Here is a 17,868-nt window from a genome sequence, read left to right as displayed (position 1 = left end):
TGAAAAAAATGCATTTTATTTTTGTATCTTGTAACGTTTTATGTCTTTTTGTCCTACAATATAATTCTTTATATTTGTCGACTTACAATCTAACGCGATGAGAGACAATATTGCGGTATAATTGCTCTCTAAAAAATCTTATTTCCTATATTTTTTATCCTAAATCATCACAAACTCATCAGTCGCTATAAGTACTTGTAATTTAAACCAATTGACTCAACGCAACCGTATAAAAGCGTGAACACCTCGATATAATACACGCTTTTGGTGTTCATTACTTCCACGCATACAGACTTCACACATAATACACGAGACTATCTACGGACGCTGTTTATATCAGACTATATAATATCAGACTGTCGCGAAAATGCAGTCCTACGAGCGAAGCCGGTCGCGAAGTGATGATGAAAGTCTTGGGCAGTTCTTCTCAGTTCGTGAGAAAGCTGAGAATCGTCGATCGCATCCAGATCCAGTTTGCACCCGCGCACCAACCTCATTCCAGCTACTGGATATTTCTATTTTGTTTTTGTTTTTAATCGACTAGTCACGTGATTTTTTCCGTTTTGTTCTGCCTCGAAACTGTCCCCCCAATCTCTGTCATGGCTACGGTGAACGCGATACGTCGCGACACCTCGGACGATTCTGATGAGACTATTGCGTAAGTCTCACATAATCGCTCTTCCCCGCGCGCGTTGCGCTTCCTTTGCGTTTTTCCCCCTTTTCTTCACTAGGCCCGCACTACGTCTACGGGCGAACAGAATTGCAGTGTGACCAGCCAATTAATTAAAATTTTCAACGGTACGCTTTCGCCCTTTCCGCCCAGGCAAAGAGGTCCACGCTGGGTATCGCTTCGAAATCTGCGCAACGTCTCAGCTCGTTCCTGAAATCATGGATGAAGACAAGCGATCAAGCAGACGTCACAAATTTCTGATGTTAAATCGAATCGCGGATACACACGAAAGAGTACTTACCCAGCTTGAGGTTTGATGAACACGTTGCGCTGCATGTATGTAACGTTGTTACCGTTGTCGCAGAGTATACGTGCCAGGGTGACGTTACGAAGTTGAGCTAATTGCTCTGTACAATGAAAAATCAATTGATTGATAAATTCGAAATATGTCAAAAAACGCACATGTGGCATGCGAGATAAAAAAAATTCAGCGTACCAGGTGTGAAGGGATGTGGTTGTACGACGGAATCGTAGAAGAACCTGTCGCTACGTCGGGATCTGGAGAACTGCTCGTAAATGAGACAACGGAAGGTCGGACCGACCATGCCGTCTCCCGCCGGTCTCTCCGCCATACCTCCCACGATGAGATCCACGTCATTAGGATGAGAGTAGATTGTACGCAGTTTACGTACCATCTAATAACAAAAAGACGGGAATTATATCAAAAACTCATTTCCAAAATATTATAGATATGCGTAAAAACAATGTGTGCATCGTTCAAGCTTACCTCATTAGGAATGTAATCTAGGAAATCATCAAAAGTTCTGGCATTAGGAAGACCGCAATATCTGCGGTAGTAATTGTACCCGGGAAGACCGTGATCGCGACCGCGTTCAATGTCCAAACTAATGGCGTCGAGGCCCAAGTCGTTGCTATTGCTGGTGTACAGTTTGCTTGTCATCTGTAAAAAATGCCGATTGTTACAAATTCTTCTTCTTCATCAATTACGTGAAAAAAAAAACTATAAGAAAAGAAGTTCAGTAAAGTTACTCACGTCTGAAATGAGATTAATGTCCATCTTCTGGCTGGTTTGAGTAGCGAGACCACGAAGCAATCCGTCGAACACGTCGTCAGATTCGATTACGCGTGGATTGAAGAAATGTTCCGCTAGCTCCATTGTCTTGTTCTGTTGACGAGAATTGTCCGGCATGCTGCAATCATAGGCAAACTGTGACTGTGCTTTCATTTCGCGACTGATCTTTTTGCAGGAATTTATTTTTGGAACATAAACTCACCTTAGTTTAGATTGCATCAGTGAATGCATAAAACGTAGCGCGGCAGTGGCGACTTCGTTGCTGACTGCTGGCTCATCATCAGTATTGTAGTTACGATTGTAACTGCTCCCTACAAGAAGACCATTGGCTCGAACGAACCGTCTGCCCAATAGGATCGGCAACCATTCTTTGTAAGTGATATGCTGAATTTCAGCAATTACGATACGTCTGGCTTCTTGATACAGGATCTCGTCTGACCAATCCGGATTCAACCTGGCAAGCTTGTTGGCGATGCGATTGTGCTCGCGGTGCCAAATCGTATAGATCACAGCCAATTGAGGTTCAATGTTCACACGATTGTCACCTGGTGAAAGCATCACGCATATTACACAATAAATTATATAAAATTATTCGTTGTCAGAAAAAAATTTAAATCGCAAATAAAGAGTTAATGCTCACCGGAATTGTAGCAGTTCTCTCCGCACTGCTCTGCGGATTCGGCACTTGCTCTCGGTAAGTATTCGCGATTGTTTCGCGAGTCGACGTGAAGACGACCGCCCTCGAACGTGCGAAGTTCGCGTGATTTTTTCAAAGATGATCCATAAATCGCGGAACCGTCCAAGAAATGACTCACTTGGTTCATCTGCAAATTCATATTATCTGCCGTGTTGTTATTTCCTTAATAAATTACATGCCTACAATTAAATAATCTCGAGTTTGCGAGAAGATAATTTCTAACGATTCTATATTTGGAGAGAAAGAGAACGTAACAATTCCGTGATTACCTGTTCTACGGGCCCGAAGGTGCATTCCGACCTCAGAACGGGCAAGGACCGAACGTAATTCATACAACGAACGTAATGTCGGCCATAAACGGGATCGCGATCTGGCACGCTGATAGGAAAACAATCCGGATGAACATGACGCGGGGACAGGGTGTCTCCATCCGATTGGCAGCAAGAAATTGGTTGCCCAGTTGAGACTGTAATTAAGAAAATAATTTTTTTAATCGTCAGAAACAACGTCAGTCAAAAATGTCGGTCAGACATTTTATCAAACAAAATGTTTTGCAAATTTCCTCGACATTGTTGTTTCTTTGCACATTTTTATGTACATTATTACGTACGATTTTATCTCGTGATATGATGTTGAAATTCAGATAATGCAGTACCAAATTAGATATCTCTTTCAAGTGTGTTTACATTACGCAATACATGACGACTTGTGTAACAACGAATGTTTACATTTTTTTTGCGTGCATGCTACAAAATTTATTGTAAGATCGTTAAGCTCTCGCGCATGACTCTGATGTTCATGTTTTGTGTTTTATTTTTGAATACAGTTATCGATCGCGCGACGCTCCTTTTCTGTATTGATTAAAAAGAAAAAAAAAAATCATGTTTTTACGAAAATCCACTTACCCATTTTGCGAACTGGGGTGTAGGCAATGTCATGAGCGACAAATTGGCTCCATTCCATCACAGCCAGTGTCCTGCTAGCGTCCGATTGATCGTTCGCGGTGGACAGAGCGGCGCTTACGACTCTCGGGCTTGGCAGTGGTTGTTTGGTTTGTCCGACGTGCCTCGGTTCTTGGATGCCTGCTTCCCAAAACGCACATTAGACTTTCCATGCCGTGTTAACATCTCAAAGTCGCAAAATCGGAGTAAATCGGTGCTGCTTTGAAACGGATGCGGTGCTTACGCGTCGGATTGCTCCGCGAAATGGAATGAATTATTATTATTATTATTATTATTATTAATCATTCGAATCGCAGAAACAAAATTATAATTGAATCAAACGATACGATTCTGCGGATAAAATTCGCGAATTTGTGAACATGAGGCATTCATGAATTCGAGGTAATTCATGAAGAATCTTGCGTCGATCGCGCTACAAGCGCAAAGCTTCTTTATGTTTGTGTGATTACTCCGATTTTGGCGAGCTCAAACGCGCGCGCTTATCGAGTGAACGCGTGGCAGTGCAGCACGAGAGAAGATGATCTATGAGATGATACAGCTGTACAAATAGTCTCTGTTCTAGCTATAAATAGGCAAGTATTCCGCCGGCTATGCTAATCTTAAGATATCCTAAACTCAACGCCTAACACCTGCCTCTTGTCACGCGCCATAAATTTATTCAGGAAACGATCAGAGGAGCGAGAATTTCGTCCGCGTCGCGAACGTATCCGCGGAAACAAGTCCGCAAGTCGCTACATCGATACACGAGTCACATTGTTCATTCGCGAAGAAACTCGAATCTCGCTCCCAAAGCTGATCGATCCCTCAACTGTCCTAATTCTCGTGCTGCAAAGCGGAAAATGCGAAGTAAACAAGTAAGTTTTTTTTTTTTTTCGACTACATCGATTTCGACGTTCTGATGCGTTGTCGAACGACGAGCCGTTTGTTGTTGCTGGATGTTTAAGATAATGGCAGAGATGTCAATTGTGAAACTTGGATCTTGACACATAAATTGCGGCTGCCGCATATAATCAATCATCGCCCTGGTCTTCAAGTGTTTGTACGGCCGCTCGAATCGAGAACGCTCGCAGAAACGTCCCACGGTCTTATCTATAGAGATGATCGATGAAGGCGATCGAACGAGTGAACCAAACTGGGAGAAGGTGCTAAAAAATGCTGTTCTCTAATTCTAACGCAAATTAAAAGTCTACACTGCCTGAATGAACACGAGAGGCACAAAAGAGGGTTAACATCTCTCACGCAAGTAATTTCGATGTTGTTAAGACACGCGAACACACTTCAAGCGATAAAAATTAGTCATATGATATTAAAAACAAAAGCAATTTTCAAACTAAGAAGTTGTAAAACTTTTCTCTACTTTTTTATATATCACATTTTATGTGCTTTTATATATCACATCGCACAGTAATTAAACATCATTGAACATGATTGGGAGATGATTATTATTATTAAATATACGTTGACTCTCTCTGAATTACTCCCAAATCGAGTTCCATCGATCGAACCGCCTTCGCGAGAGTCGCGTATATTGCCGCAATTGAACAGAAAAGAACTCGAGAACTAGTATTACATAATTAAATATGATACATTATTAGGTATATCCGAATTAGTTTACATACACATTCTACTGCTGGATAGAATCTCCCGACCGGGGCACCCTATTGTAGGCAGTATTATTCACTGCTACACTCAGGCATTTTATGCTCTATGTGCCTTATCGCACAACAACTGTAATGCAAATCACAGAATATAATTTGTTAAGCCAATCGACGAACGTTTATCCATTAGCGCCCAAGGGATCAGTGTGCGTGTGTTTTTGCGAGTCTATATTGCGAGTGTGTACGTGTCTTGTATGCAATGTATGTTATTCATCTAATGTATTGGGTATGTGTGTGGGTGTGTGTAATATCGCACACACGTCGAGATAAAGATAGGGGAAGGTAGGGTGGATTGATGAGTCGAGGTTTAGTCATGAGACTTGGACATCCCGAGATGTCTTTGTTCTGTTCAAATTAAAAAAATCAAAATAGGAAGCGACGACTTACGATCTCACTTTCTCTCTTTCTCTCTCTTTCTCTCTCTCTCTCTCTCTCTCTCTTTCTCAAATTCTGAACTTCTGAAAAATTGCGCTGTGACACAAGTTACGCGAATGCTAATCGCAATTGTTCACAGAACAGTTTTTCAGTCGCGTTATATTACGGTTTTGTTATACCTGTGAGTTCCGCGTTTACGCAAGAGAATTTGTTTTTCTTTTTTTTTTTTTTTAATGGTTTCTTACGCTCTCAGTTGCATTATTGTTAGAACTCACCGCGCGGTATATTCCTAATAAAAATGTGTTGATTATCTTGGATGTTTTTTTCCTACAATATGTTGACTGAAACAGACTTTACGTAACAATGTTTCTATTGATACATATATGATACTCGCAAAATGTCGAATTCATTCGTGTGTGACTTGAGATCGTAATTTAACATTGTCGCGATAATGTATGTTGTAATTTTTTTATATTTCTATTACGTTTTTATTAGTTTTATACTTCACAAACTTTATACTGTTAAATTGTTTTGTAACGCATGAATTCGACATTTTATTCTGACTTTTGTGCTACATACAAAAGAAAAATACCAAGTATTCGTCTTGAGTGGTGATCTTGACACACAATTAGCACAACAGTCAGTATTCAACTTTAAAATACGAAAACAATAATTTCTATAGCACGTCTCATCTAAAAAAACTTGATCGTAATTTGTTTCTGGAATCTTCTGAAATTATTGATTTTTGAACTCAACGACATGTCCGTTTCGTATTTCAAAGTTAAAAGATACACCTAAACGCTTAAACGATAAATATCCTGAATATCTTCTGAGATGCGTCTAAACCGAATCTATTTCGAGCAAACGCGCCAAACGCAGAGAAGCTTATCTAATAACATTCACATGAATGATATACACAAAAAACTGACGTAACGCGGGGAATGCAAAGTTTCTTCGCTGAGAATTTTTCATACGAATAACAAGACGCGTCCGGGAATGTCGCGAACTCGCAGAAAGAGATACAATAACAACTTTTTATCTGACCCGATTGACTGTTTTTCTCTTTCTTTCTCGAGGTTGAAAAACAAAACCGTCTTCGTTTATCTGAACCGCGTTATCGGAAACGTAGTACATGACGCATGTATTATCATCTTACTGTTACTGTTTCGAGCAAATAGCGTGAAATCTGTGAGTAGAGTCGATCGACTTCCAAATAATGCATGTCTATAAACATAATAAAATTTAAGTGACAAAAAGATTTTTTTATCGTCACGTATGTTTTTCACTTGATGACGCATTCCCGTCGCTACGTCTTCGTTCGGAATGCACGTGACATCTAATAAATATGTGCAACTACGCGAACGATCAGCGTCGCACACCTTACCTAACGCCGGTTATTATTGCGACGTGTTCGCGGTGAATAGCTCCTAGCGCGCGTGATAAAAATCACGATGAAAAATTGCATTAACTTTCATTATTCTCTCGTAATCGTCGCAATTTTACAATTCCAGTACAATTTTATACATCGTTATTCATGACATATTGCTAATCGTCGTTTCCTAACTCTTCTTCTATCTCATGAAAAAACTCGCTCATATGTATCCGCGTTCACATCTGCGATTTATCTTGTCTACGAAAAATCACGTCTCGTTAAAAAAAAAAAAAAAAAAAAAAACTGTCTCTACTCATGGAGGAGTTTGCGAGAGAGATAATCATCCCCCCCGAGGATGGAATGGGGGGCATTGTGAAATGGAATTGCGGAAAAGACGGGAAAGCGCTAAACGTTCAAAGGCTGCAAATAATTGTACGATTATTATTCCACACAGAGTTAACAAATATCTCTAACAACAAAGTTGCGCGTTCATATATAGTCGCTCTACTACGAAATCTCGATAATCCCGTGCAAAATTTCGTGATGAGATTTTTGATATGACGCGCGCGGGGGGTTGGCTTACGGGTTTTTTCCGCGACTGGGACGAAACTACTGATGACGCGCGATTAACAATTGTCTTCCTTAGGTATCGACGACGGTCCAATATATGCAATTTCAAGCCTGGACGTGATGAGAACGATGCCATATCGCGAGCTAATGTCGTTGATACACACATGGTGGATGGGAGGGCTAGAGAAAGTGGGATCGCGTTAGAAGACACTCTTACCGTCGAAGTATTGAGAGAAGAGAACTCTGGTGTACGCGGTCATCGCGCTGCCCCAGCTCGGATTCTCAATATTGTTGCACGTGCCGTCGATGCTGCGATATTTCGACCTTCTGTCGCATTCCATGCTATGCACCGCGGCACAAGATTCACCGAGCGAGGTGCCTTGCAGCTCTAACGTCGATATATAACGGGCGCAGTCATTTTTATCTAAACCAAATCTATGAGAAAAAGAATTGTACAGATAAGATTAAAATCATGGAAAACACGATGACAAGAATAAATAAATTATTACAAAATTTGTGTGTTTTTTTTTTTAACACGTTGATCGTCACGTTTCATTGTATCTGGGTGACAGATTTTCCCATTTGTCTCTTCACTTAGGTGAATAAATCATATTTTGCACAAAACTAATGAAAATATATTCTCAATTTCTCAACGGGGTGTTCAACGTGTCAACATCGTTCTAAAGAAAAGTAGCACCATTCACAAAATCTACCTTCGACAGTTTTGATGGACAAGATAGGACGATGCTTTCGTGGCTACAATGGCATCAAGGCTTCTTTCGAAAGCATCCGCAGAAGGGTAAGAGTTCCAGAATTGCTTCTGAGCTGGACTCTGCGCCTCGAGTTCAATACCGGCGTTTGCAATATTATTCTCGAGAGTGCTCATGCGATCGACCAGCGTCTGTGCGAACATGATCGAGTTGTTCAGAGTTGCTCCGCCGATCCTTGGAAATCTTTTGTTTTGAAAACGACCTGTATCCACGATGGCTTCGGAGCCGTAATTAGCAACTGGCAGTCCTGAAAGCGCATCTTCAAAATATCACAAGATAATGAATTCACTGTTAATGATTAAATGTAATAAGTGTTACATGACGAAAATAATTGAATCGACATGTAACAGTGTGTTTAAATAAAATTTTCGGGATCTAAGTTAGGTCTTCGTTTCAAAATAAATAGGCTCGATCGAGAACGTTATGGCACGTTTGGACCATCTCCAATCGTTGCTAAACTGACGCAGCTTCACGAAAATAGATAATTAGGCAAACTAATATTAAAACTACACTCAATTCTTTACGGAAAATGTGCAATTCTATAGACGCATATATAAAAAGAAACAAAAAAATAAATAAATAAATAAAAACAAAAACAAAAACAAAAACAAAAATCTAAACCTTTGCATATTTTCATTATTTTTATTGCGAATGTAAAAAATAAATTTTCATTGAAGTATACAGTGCTGTGTTTATACGCAAACTAAATTACATGAGGAAAATTGCGTTAATCTTCCATAGATTTCACGGCGTGAAAAAATCTGAGGCGCATGCAATTTATAATAAATCCAATCGCGATGAACACTTACCGGTATAACTGGCAAGGTAATTTTGCAGTGATTCGGGCAGCTGGTGCGTGCCGATAGAGTGAGAGTGTCCCAGAAGTCCCATCGTCTGAAGGGACACCCAAAGGATCGCCAAAGTGGCAACGGAGCCCGCCATGACACCACCGGCTGCGCAAAACGAAATGACTGACTAATAAGATCGTCGAGAAGACAACCTCTAGTGCATCCCAACAAGTGACTCACACACCCCGCTTCGCGTACGTTTTGACTTGTGTGTGTGAATAATGAGAAGCGGCCGCGGCGGTCGTGATCGGAAATGTTATATTAATATCACGCAGCTACGTCCGAAAGGATGTCACAGCGCCACGCTTGGCTCCCGTCCCATTAACGAACATATTGGACATACACGTACACACATACAGAGTGATTGCTAATTAGTGGAAAATTAATAAAGATAACCGACATGATTCGCTCTTATCGAATTTGTTATCGCGTAATAACGTTTCTGCACTCTCGTTGATCACTTATCGTTAAATATTCCTGATAATTAGACCTTGATTCTTATCTCCGCGTTGATACCAAATGCAATGTTTACATCAGTTAAAAAAAGTTCAGTTATAAATATTATTGAGAGAAAGAACGGTACGCTCTGTGCAAAACAAAGAAGATTATTATTGGTGTAATTGTTCAATTTATTGTACGCGCGCGCGCGCGCGCGATAAACAAATCTTCATAATTTTCCAACTTGATTCAATCAAAGCCGGTATACTGGTTTCCACATCTACGCGCGCGCGTTCACGTTTATGTGGATTTATATTTTAGAACAGAATTTCTATTTTCTTATTCGTAGTAGACAAAAATATAACGCGTCTCGTGTTCGCCGAATGTTAAAGATTTTATAGTCGAGTCAGAATGCCAAATATTTCGTAAAACTTCTGTCGTGACAATAAAGCTTGTATCTTTAACTTGATTTGATCTTTTGATTTGATCTTGTCTATCTTCTTTTAATTATCATCATAAAAATTTTCAAATAATTGCGAAAAAAACAACATATTATGTTCTATAAGATTACACAACATATGCACGAGTCGTTGCAAATACGCAATGCGAAGCAAAGTAGTAAAATAGACGAATCGTCTGACCCCGCTGCTCTTTTACGGAAGTGCATTTGCATCTCAATGAAATGGCATCTTAATGTGTAACGATTGTTTCAAAGGTGACAAAAGATGTTTTTCTTTTTTTTTCAGGTAAGATTCGAGGACGCAGCATAATTTGGTGAAATAAAAATCAAGAGATGCAAAGTAGATTCTCGAATTATAAATTTAATTCGAATTGTGTTTAACTTCCAGTTGAGAAACATTTTTTACTCAGCGCACTCTTGTTATTTCTCTCATCGTCAGTAAAATAAAATTGCATGTGTACGCAATACAAAATAAAAATATATTGTATTAATGGTTACATTGCCGGGTTTGAGGTCAAACGCGCGTTGCGAACTGAATATGAAATAGCGTAGCTTTTTACGTTTCATCGTGTGTATTTTTCCGTCTATTTTTAGTCGTCCGTGTTTTAGCGGTACTATCAGCAAAATGGCATATGCGTCTGTGTGTGCAGTTTCTGTTCGTATCACATTAATGCGGTAAACACACGTGCACAGCGGCAAAACTGTGTGTTCACGCACGTTGCACGTGGCCAGATGTGATTAGCTCTATTTGTTATCACGTCAGATAGTGCGTGTCTTCTCGTAATCGCGTCTATATAGCGTTTATATTGCGTTGAAGACGACGCGATAATAAGAGTTTAAAAAATTTCCGTCGGTCCGATTAAATCAGAAATAATTACAACCGGTTACGATCAAGTCTTGATGAAACACGTCGAACTCTCTCGACTTTGTGATTCTTATAATTACATCAGAGATGCGCGTCCAAGTACATTCGTGTATAGCTATAGAAATATTAAAATTATTATTGAATTCTAATAATATTCCAGGACGCAAATTATATAACCGCTTGTTGTGTCTGTTTATTGTTTAGCCGGCACTAATCTCTCGTAAGTCGACCCGCAAAAAGTAACACATCAAGAGAATATAAATTTTAATATAACTCAATGACGTTATTGACACATGACTGGTACGCAAAGTGCGACTCAATTTATCATATAACGCTATCGTGTATCAGCAGTTATTTCTATGCATATGTACTCATAGCGAACAACAATTCAACCTTAATTGAAAATGCGGGACGTGCACTCGCGAGACACGTGAACAGCGAATACCGCGACGTGATGGCGTCGCTAATATTAGCACATTCTGGTAAACAGAATTCAGCTCGTGACTCGTAAGAAAGTATGGAATATGGAAATAAAAATCGAAAATTCTCGATCGTGATTACGATGTGTTTGAATATATATTTTTTTATATATATATTTGTTTATCGCGTTGCAGCGAATACAATACCGACAAGTGTCAACTCTCGGTATTTTTCTATTGTTTTGAGTTTTTTAAATTGAGGTGTCCCTCAAGTTTTGTTTAGATCTATGCAAATAGAACCGTCAAAATCATTACCGGACACATGATCCATCGGTTTTTCCAGTCCGTACATTGCGTAGGCCCAACGATTATTGTCGACCGGTGTAACGAGAAACATTCTCTGACGGAACAGCCACATGCGGCGATTTCCGTTTCGGTTCACCTTACTGGTTTCGAATGCGCGATTCACGATGGTGTATCTATCACAGTTCCGTTCTGATTACACCTGCGTTGTTTTTATATTTCATCGACTCTGAAGCGAAACGAATGAGCGAAACTCAAACGAATTTCCACGACGACGTTTCGTCGTACCGCGACGCGGTTCGTTAATGACGCACCTGCATCAGGTGTACGCGTGGCGACCGACAGAAACGCACTTCGACGGTACTGATATACAACGACGGAGTTCTGTGCCACGAATACGTGGATTTCCCTTCCTCTGTTCCTCCTGTCACGTTTGCTGCGTACCTTCTCGCACTCGTTTGTTCATTTAGTTATGCGAGCGGAGAAAAAGAGAAAGAGAACGAGATAAGGAGAAGAAGAGCGTCTATCTTGTTCCCTCTTTTACCTCAGGATCGAACTTAGCGTGCGCGGATTTGAAGTATTTTTTTTTATCAAATCCCTCAGTGAGTTTTACCAAATCCTGGATTATTCCAATATCCGTTGCTCCATAAATTTGCGAGTAATACTCGAATACTTGAAAACTTGTACGGCATGACTAAGTGTTGTTAAATATCCAGATGTCTCAGTTCTTTATTCTCTTTGTGGATATTCAGTCAAGATAAGATTAACCAACTGCTTAAGTCAATATACACTGATATTTGAGCACATCTGAATAATACATTTGAGTTACATTTACTTGCACCGTCTCGGATTGCACGCAACTATTCGGATGATTCAGACTTGGATGTCGATTACATTGACTCGCAATTGAATCATCGCTCGACAATGCGTTCTATATAATTTTGTTTTTCTGTTTTTTTTTTTTTTTTGTAAAGTTATCTCTCGAATTCGTCAGAAAATTGGTGTTTCGCGCTGATAAGCGCAAGTTTGTTGCGAGAAACAGAGCTCGCAATCTAAAACTCTGGTTCTGACGCATTCGAGATACGTTACTGGAGTCCTCTCCGATCTAATCGTTTGTCTCGCTTACTCTGATGTTTCCACGTACAAGCCGTGCTTGTTCCCTCACGTACTCAAATTCGCTTGATCGTCTCGTTTCATTCACTTCCTGTCTCTTTTTAATTCGCGCTGTCTCTATTTCGATCACGTGCACACATGCAACGCACACCAATTCCTAAACGATTCTCCAGCTTGCTCACATTTACGTTCTTTTTCGCTTATCTCGCTTCTCATGCTGACTGGCGCGCGTTCCCATTTGCTCGCTAACTCCCCACCAAAGGCGAGCCGTCGTAATTAACACGAGGAAAAAAAAAAAAAAATTCTATCACTCAGTGAGCACGTGCTCGTCCACCTCCATATCTTCTGCCACACCTCCGTACACGTCGGCTTTCGAGCCGAGACGTTGTAGGTTATCGCTCTTTTCTTCGATAACACTTTAATCCGTCATTTTCCATTGTTATCAATTGAGACGAGTGTTTAAATACAAAGTCTACGCAACCGTGTGTAAAAAAACAATATGAAGAAATTGCCCGATATTTAATATCGGCCATGTTTTTTCCATTCCGTGTGTTGCCAGTATTTTATTGCGACTGACTATCACCAAAAGTAGTCAATCAAATAAATATTGCTTGAAATAAATATTATTTCAATACAAGTACGTAAAAATAAGGATGATGCGATTTATATTAAAATCTTTTTTACAAATCTTATCTAAGATGTAGAAATACACACGATAATGCAAAAAACTTTTTTCTTTTTATACAAAACTGTCCTTAACCTTTCAACAAGAATCTTTCTTATTGTAAATTAATAATAAGTTTCTTTTTTATAACCTAAGCTGTTAACTTTACAATTGTAATCTGCTTGTCCTTTGTTAGGAACACAAATCTTTGCTTTCAAATAGTTTCGCAGAGTCAAATAGTTTTCCACCTTAAATTTTCTTCACGGACCTATTTTGCTTTCTAGCAGTCCCATTCTTCAGTCACCTCAGTAGTTTTCCATTACTTTCGCCGTAGAAATACATAGGGTGTGCCAGAAAAAACAATTTATGCGTTATATTCTTCATCTGAACTTTGACACGTATTTCGTGTCAATTGTGTCGAAAAACAATTTTTTTTGGCAAAAAAACCGACGATATGTGTGTAACACATTTTCAACGTCAGAACTAAACAAACTTTAAAAATAGCGGCTACGCCTCTAAAAAAGATAAGTTCAACGACTCGTCTAATTTTGGCGGCAAACATAAAAGAATTGCTTCTAATTTTGACCTGCCGAATAGAATTGTTCATACGACATTCGCAGTATGATTGGGCCAACAAGCACTCATGATTAAATTGCAGACATAGCTTATTAAATTACCGTCAAGCGATTCGCGTGTAAAATAAGCAGCGCGCGTGTACATGTATGTGCGACGACCGAACGTTATACGACGTGATAAATAAGAACTTAATCAAATGATATCGCGTTGCCAATAAAAGATAGCATGAATGATGTGTGACAAACTTCTGGCAGACATTCGATTTAGCTCGATCTTGATATAATAAAACTGTTAAGGTCAATCAAAGGAGAGTTTATAAAAAGAGTGAGCCAATCGATGCGAATTATATACGGAAAGAGTAACTATAACAACAGTTGAATGAGCGGCATAATAATTATAGTTGTAAATTATTTATAGTTCACAGAGAGAGAGAGAGAGAGAGAGAGAGAGAGAGAGAGAGATGTTTGATTACTTGTTTGCTATTTGCAGTTTATTGACGAGATAAACAAACTGGCTAATGCATATTTAGCATTTTGTATAGATGATAACACGTATTACATTTCTGCAAGCACTCGTAATTGTATGTATGGGTTGGCAAATCTACGACCATGTACTTTTTACTTTTATTAGTACAAATAAAAAATAAAATTGGTATCAAGTATAACATATTTCTCTCTATTCTGCTTTGTCTTTTTATTACAAGAACATATTACTAATATAACTCTTAAAAATAGATCTTTTCTACTTTTATTGGTGCCAATAAATTTTAAGCGTAAAACATATTTATGTTGCTTTATCTTTTTATAAAGAATACATGATTGCTAAAAATAGAGTAAAAGATAGTCTCTTTCTAAGTTCAAAGACCTCTGTTCGTGCTTTCGACATCTAATTTCTACAAAGGAGTTATCCGATCAAAAACCTTATGTGTGAGTCAGTGCCTGATTCTGTATAATATTTGGAATTTTTGGTCTCGAACTTATATGATGGTTTCTCACTCGAAGCCGGTCGTTCTAATTCAATTAAGACATCAATATTAATACAGTCAATCGATGAATATCCTGACAACGCGCGCAGAACTTTCTCGTTGCAAGTATCCGCATCACGTCGGCAACGCGCAAGCTTACCTAAGTACGACTTCTTGCAGCGCTCTACTCGCAGATAATTGTTCAGGCAGTCGAACACCTCAACGCCCATGTTTTTCGCTCTGAAGCCTCCGGAGTGGTCGAGCAGGCCGCGGGACAGTTGCGTGCCCTGCTTGCTCGTAAGTTGTAACCGACGACAACGGCTCTTCTTCTCGCGGAAACACGTAGGTGCGCACTAGATACGTGTATATATATATATATGTCAAATAACCACCCCGGATCAATATGCTCGGATGTCGGCTCGTTGCGACAATCTCTCGTCCGCGCGTTTCGAGCCCCTGCAGAACCGCCGCAATTCAAGTCAAACTTAACTCGCCACTTCACGACCGGCTGACTTCGTCACAGCAAAATTATCTTCTGGGAATCAAATTAACGCAAACGATTCATTCAGATATCTGAATAGCTTCAGCTGAACCTGTCGCATCGACCACCCGAATTCGACTTCATGCGATTCTCCCACCCTGCTCACGATCAAAGACGGTTTTCCTACCCTCTTATAGAACGCATGCGCCTTTCGGTGCGGAAGTTGCCTGCGCCTGAAATACGCGTCTGTAAGTTCTGCGCTAATGCGACAGTTACACCCAAGGATGTAGTCGATGCCGTTTAAAAACCAGTTGTCAAAATATTTAACCTTGCGACTATCTTGTCTGATTGTATATCTGAATATTCCGGAATGTTGTAACATTAATTAAGAAGTATGTTGCGTATAATGTATAACGTACAAAATATGTAAGATTTTATTCTTTTTAGTAATGTAATAAACTGAAGTGTGTTATGTTTCTTTTGCAATTGCAATTTTATATAAATGTTTTGAAATTTTTATAAAAATTTTATTAGTCTCTTAGCTTTTTTTACATCGAATATAATCATACGAAGATAATAATAGTAAAAAGATAACGATTTTAAAAATTAAAAATTTTTATTGTGATTACCCAAATTGTAAAAATCTAATAGACATGAGTTTCGAGATGAGACTAAATGACTGAATCTTATCTCGACTTGAATGCTTCGTAGTTGTTTGAAGCGCAGACAAGAAGCAATAAAGACTCGAGCCGGTTTAACGAGCACGTGATACGAGCGTGATAGTTATAACCATTTTGTGAGATGTTCCTATGGGTTACCTTGTTCCTTCTCTCTATCTTCTTTTCTCACTTTGTCCCCTTCCCAAAGAATTCGGTCCTTCAGTCGGTTGCACCGACTATGTAATTCTACTCTCTCTCTCTCTTTGTCTCTTTCTTTTGCTGTTTTCCACTTCTTCGTAAATAAATTGTACACATCCAATGTTATTAATAAATGATATTTATAAATAATTGTTGTAAATTAATGATTTGTTAACTATGTATGTTTATTAATATTTAATTTGTATTTTTTTTTAATTTGTTTTAATTTGTATTTTTCAAAAAAAATATTTTAAAAATATTATCTCGAATAAAATAATAACAAGATATTAGTTAATGTATTACATCACTTTTTCGACATACATTTTTAATGAAAAGCTATTTGTTTATTAAAAATACATCTATAGTGAATTATATTGTTTTTTTTAAAAAAGAATCTTGAGTAATTCTTAATAAATAAATATGTTGTTTAGATTACAGTGTAATATTTTTTAAATTGGAAGTAAAAATACATACTATATGTATCTAAAAAGCTTACGTGACGTTGCGCACTGTCGAGATATATAATTTAGTAACAAATTTAAATACACTATACAAAGACGCATACAAAGAATACGCCTTGGAACAGTGTAATATTGCAAATAAAGTTATGTAGAGTCATCTGAAGTCGAAAACAAGAACCTTATATTCTTCACTCGATCCTTATCGAACAATGATAAGAGTGATCTCTTTGTAAGTTTATCTGCCGCCTCATGAACAAATTAAATTTATTAACATATTAATATTTATTTAAATGTTTAATTTTTTTAGAAAAAATTTTTTTTACCGGTTTTTTTGTGTATTGTAAAATACGATGAGAATTCAAAAAAAATTCTATTTTCTTTCTTTTTCATATCTATACCTCATTACCTCTACAGAAATATTTTGTATTATGATACAATTACATTTATTTAATATTTTAACGTACCCTATTTTTTTGTAAGCTGTATATACTTTTTTTAGTGTTAACACTACTACACAAACTTGCTAATCGCTTGCTTTATTATATTTTTACCTTTCGTCACGATTACAGAGTACATGATGTGCAATGTCACCCCGTTACGCACAATATTGCATGATCATCGCTCTCTATAAAATTAAAACGCACAATGCGAATAGCTGACGAGCGCAGTTGGTTATTTACAAGCAAAGATACTCACCCAACACGATATTCTTCCGATATCCTCACAAGAAGATGACGAACTGGTCACTTTTGTTAGACAACACGGTCACTTTATATCAAGCCGCACAAGTTTCTGTGGCAACATCGCCAGATTCCCCTGTTCACTCGAAAGCTTTTACGGATAACGAATGAGAAGATATGTGGGTCGTTCCGGGTCGTTCTTTAGTATCCAGACAGGAAAGTTCACCGTGATCTGTGGTCCGCTGTTTATATAGCCATGAAGAGTCCTCTGTTACAATCTTCTATGACGTCGAGAGAAATTGACAAAGAAACAGACACTTAGAGAGGGAGATATAGTTCTCAGAAAACAACTGCATCACAAAGTCTGATTTTTATTATACATAAATAAATGTGCTCTCTCAAAGCGATTCTTTAGATCATTTCGTTTCATTATAAACAAAGATAAAGTGAGTTCATAAGTTTTATCTGTTTAACGCGTATTTTGTAATTTCATTATCAGACGATCGTCTATAAGTTAAATTAGATTAAGTAGTAAATAACTCATGAAGCAGTGAATAAATTAGTAATATACA

At 38.4% G+C, this 17,868-nt stretch overlaps 1 protein-coding gene across 5 annotated transcripts; it reads right to left on the bottom strand.

The window, feature by feature from the left end:
• LOC109864136 (peroxidase-like) lies at positions 1-17,523 on the bottom strand. 5 transcript variants are annotated; one of them, XM_020445091.1, is made up of 14 exons: positions 17,313-17,523; positions 17,168-17,241; positions 8,977-9,120; positions 8,111-8,426; positions 7,615-7,832; positions 3,366-3,542; positions 2,730-2,926; positions 2,404-2,587; positions 1,966-2,308; positions 1,725-1,881; positions 1,458-1,631; positions 1,167-1,365; positions 972-1,077; positions 1-880 (listed from the first exon to the last, which is right to left on the bottom strand). In XM_020445091.1, the coding sequence occupies exons 2-14, from the start codon at positions 17,190-17,192 to the stop codon at positions 793-795; spliced, it is 2,328 nt and encodes a 775-aa protein (XP_020300680.1). In that variant the 5' UTR covers positions 17,193-17,241; positions 17,313-17,523; the 3' UTR covers positions 1-792. The 5 variants fall into 5 exon arrangements, with proteins under 5 accessions (XP_020300680.1, XP_020300689.1, XP_020300672.1 ...); XM_020445100.1 differs by lacking the exon at positions 17,168-17,241; XM_020445083.1 differs by lacking the exons at positions 17,168-17,241; positions 17,313-17,523 and adding an exon at positions 14,978-15,459.
• Positions 17,524-17,868: the final 345 nt, after the last annotated feature.

Source organism: Pseudomyrmex gracilis, unplaced genomic scaffold (assembly GCF_002006095.1).
Source record: "Pseudomyrmex gracilis isolate BER0280 unplaced genomic scaffold, ASM200609v1 scaffold_0, whole genome shotgun sequence".
Lineage (NCBI taxonomy): Eukaryota > Metazoa > Arthropoda > Insecta > Hymenoptera > Formicidae > Pseudomyrmex > Pseudomyrmex gracilis.
This window is presented reverse-complemented; position numbering and strand designations above follow the sequence as displayed.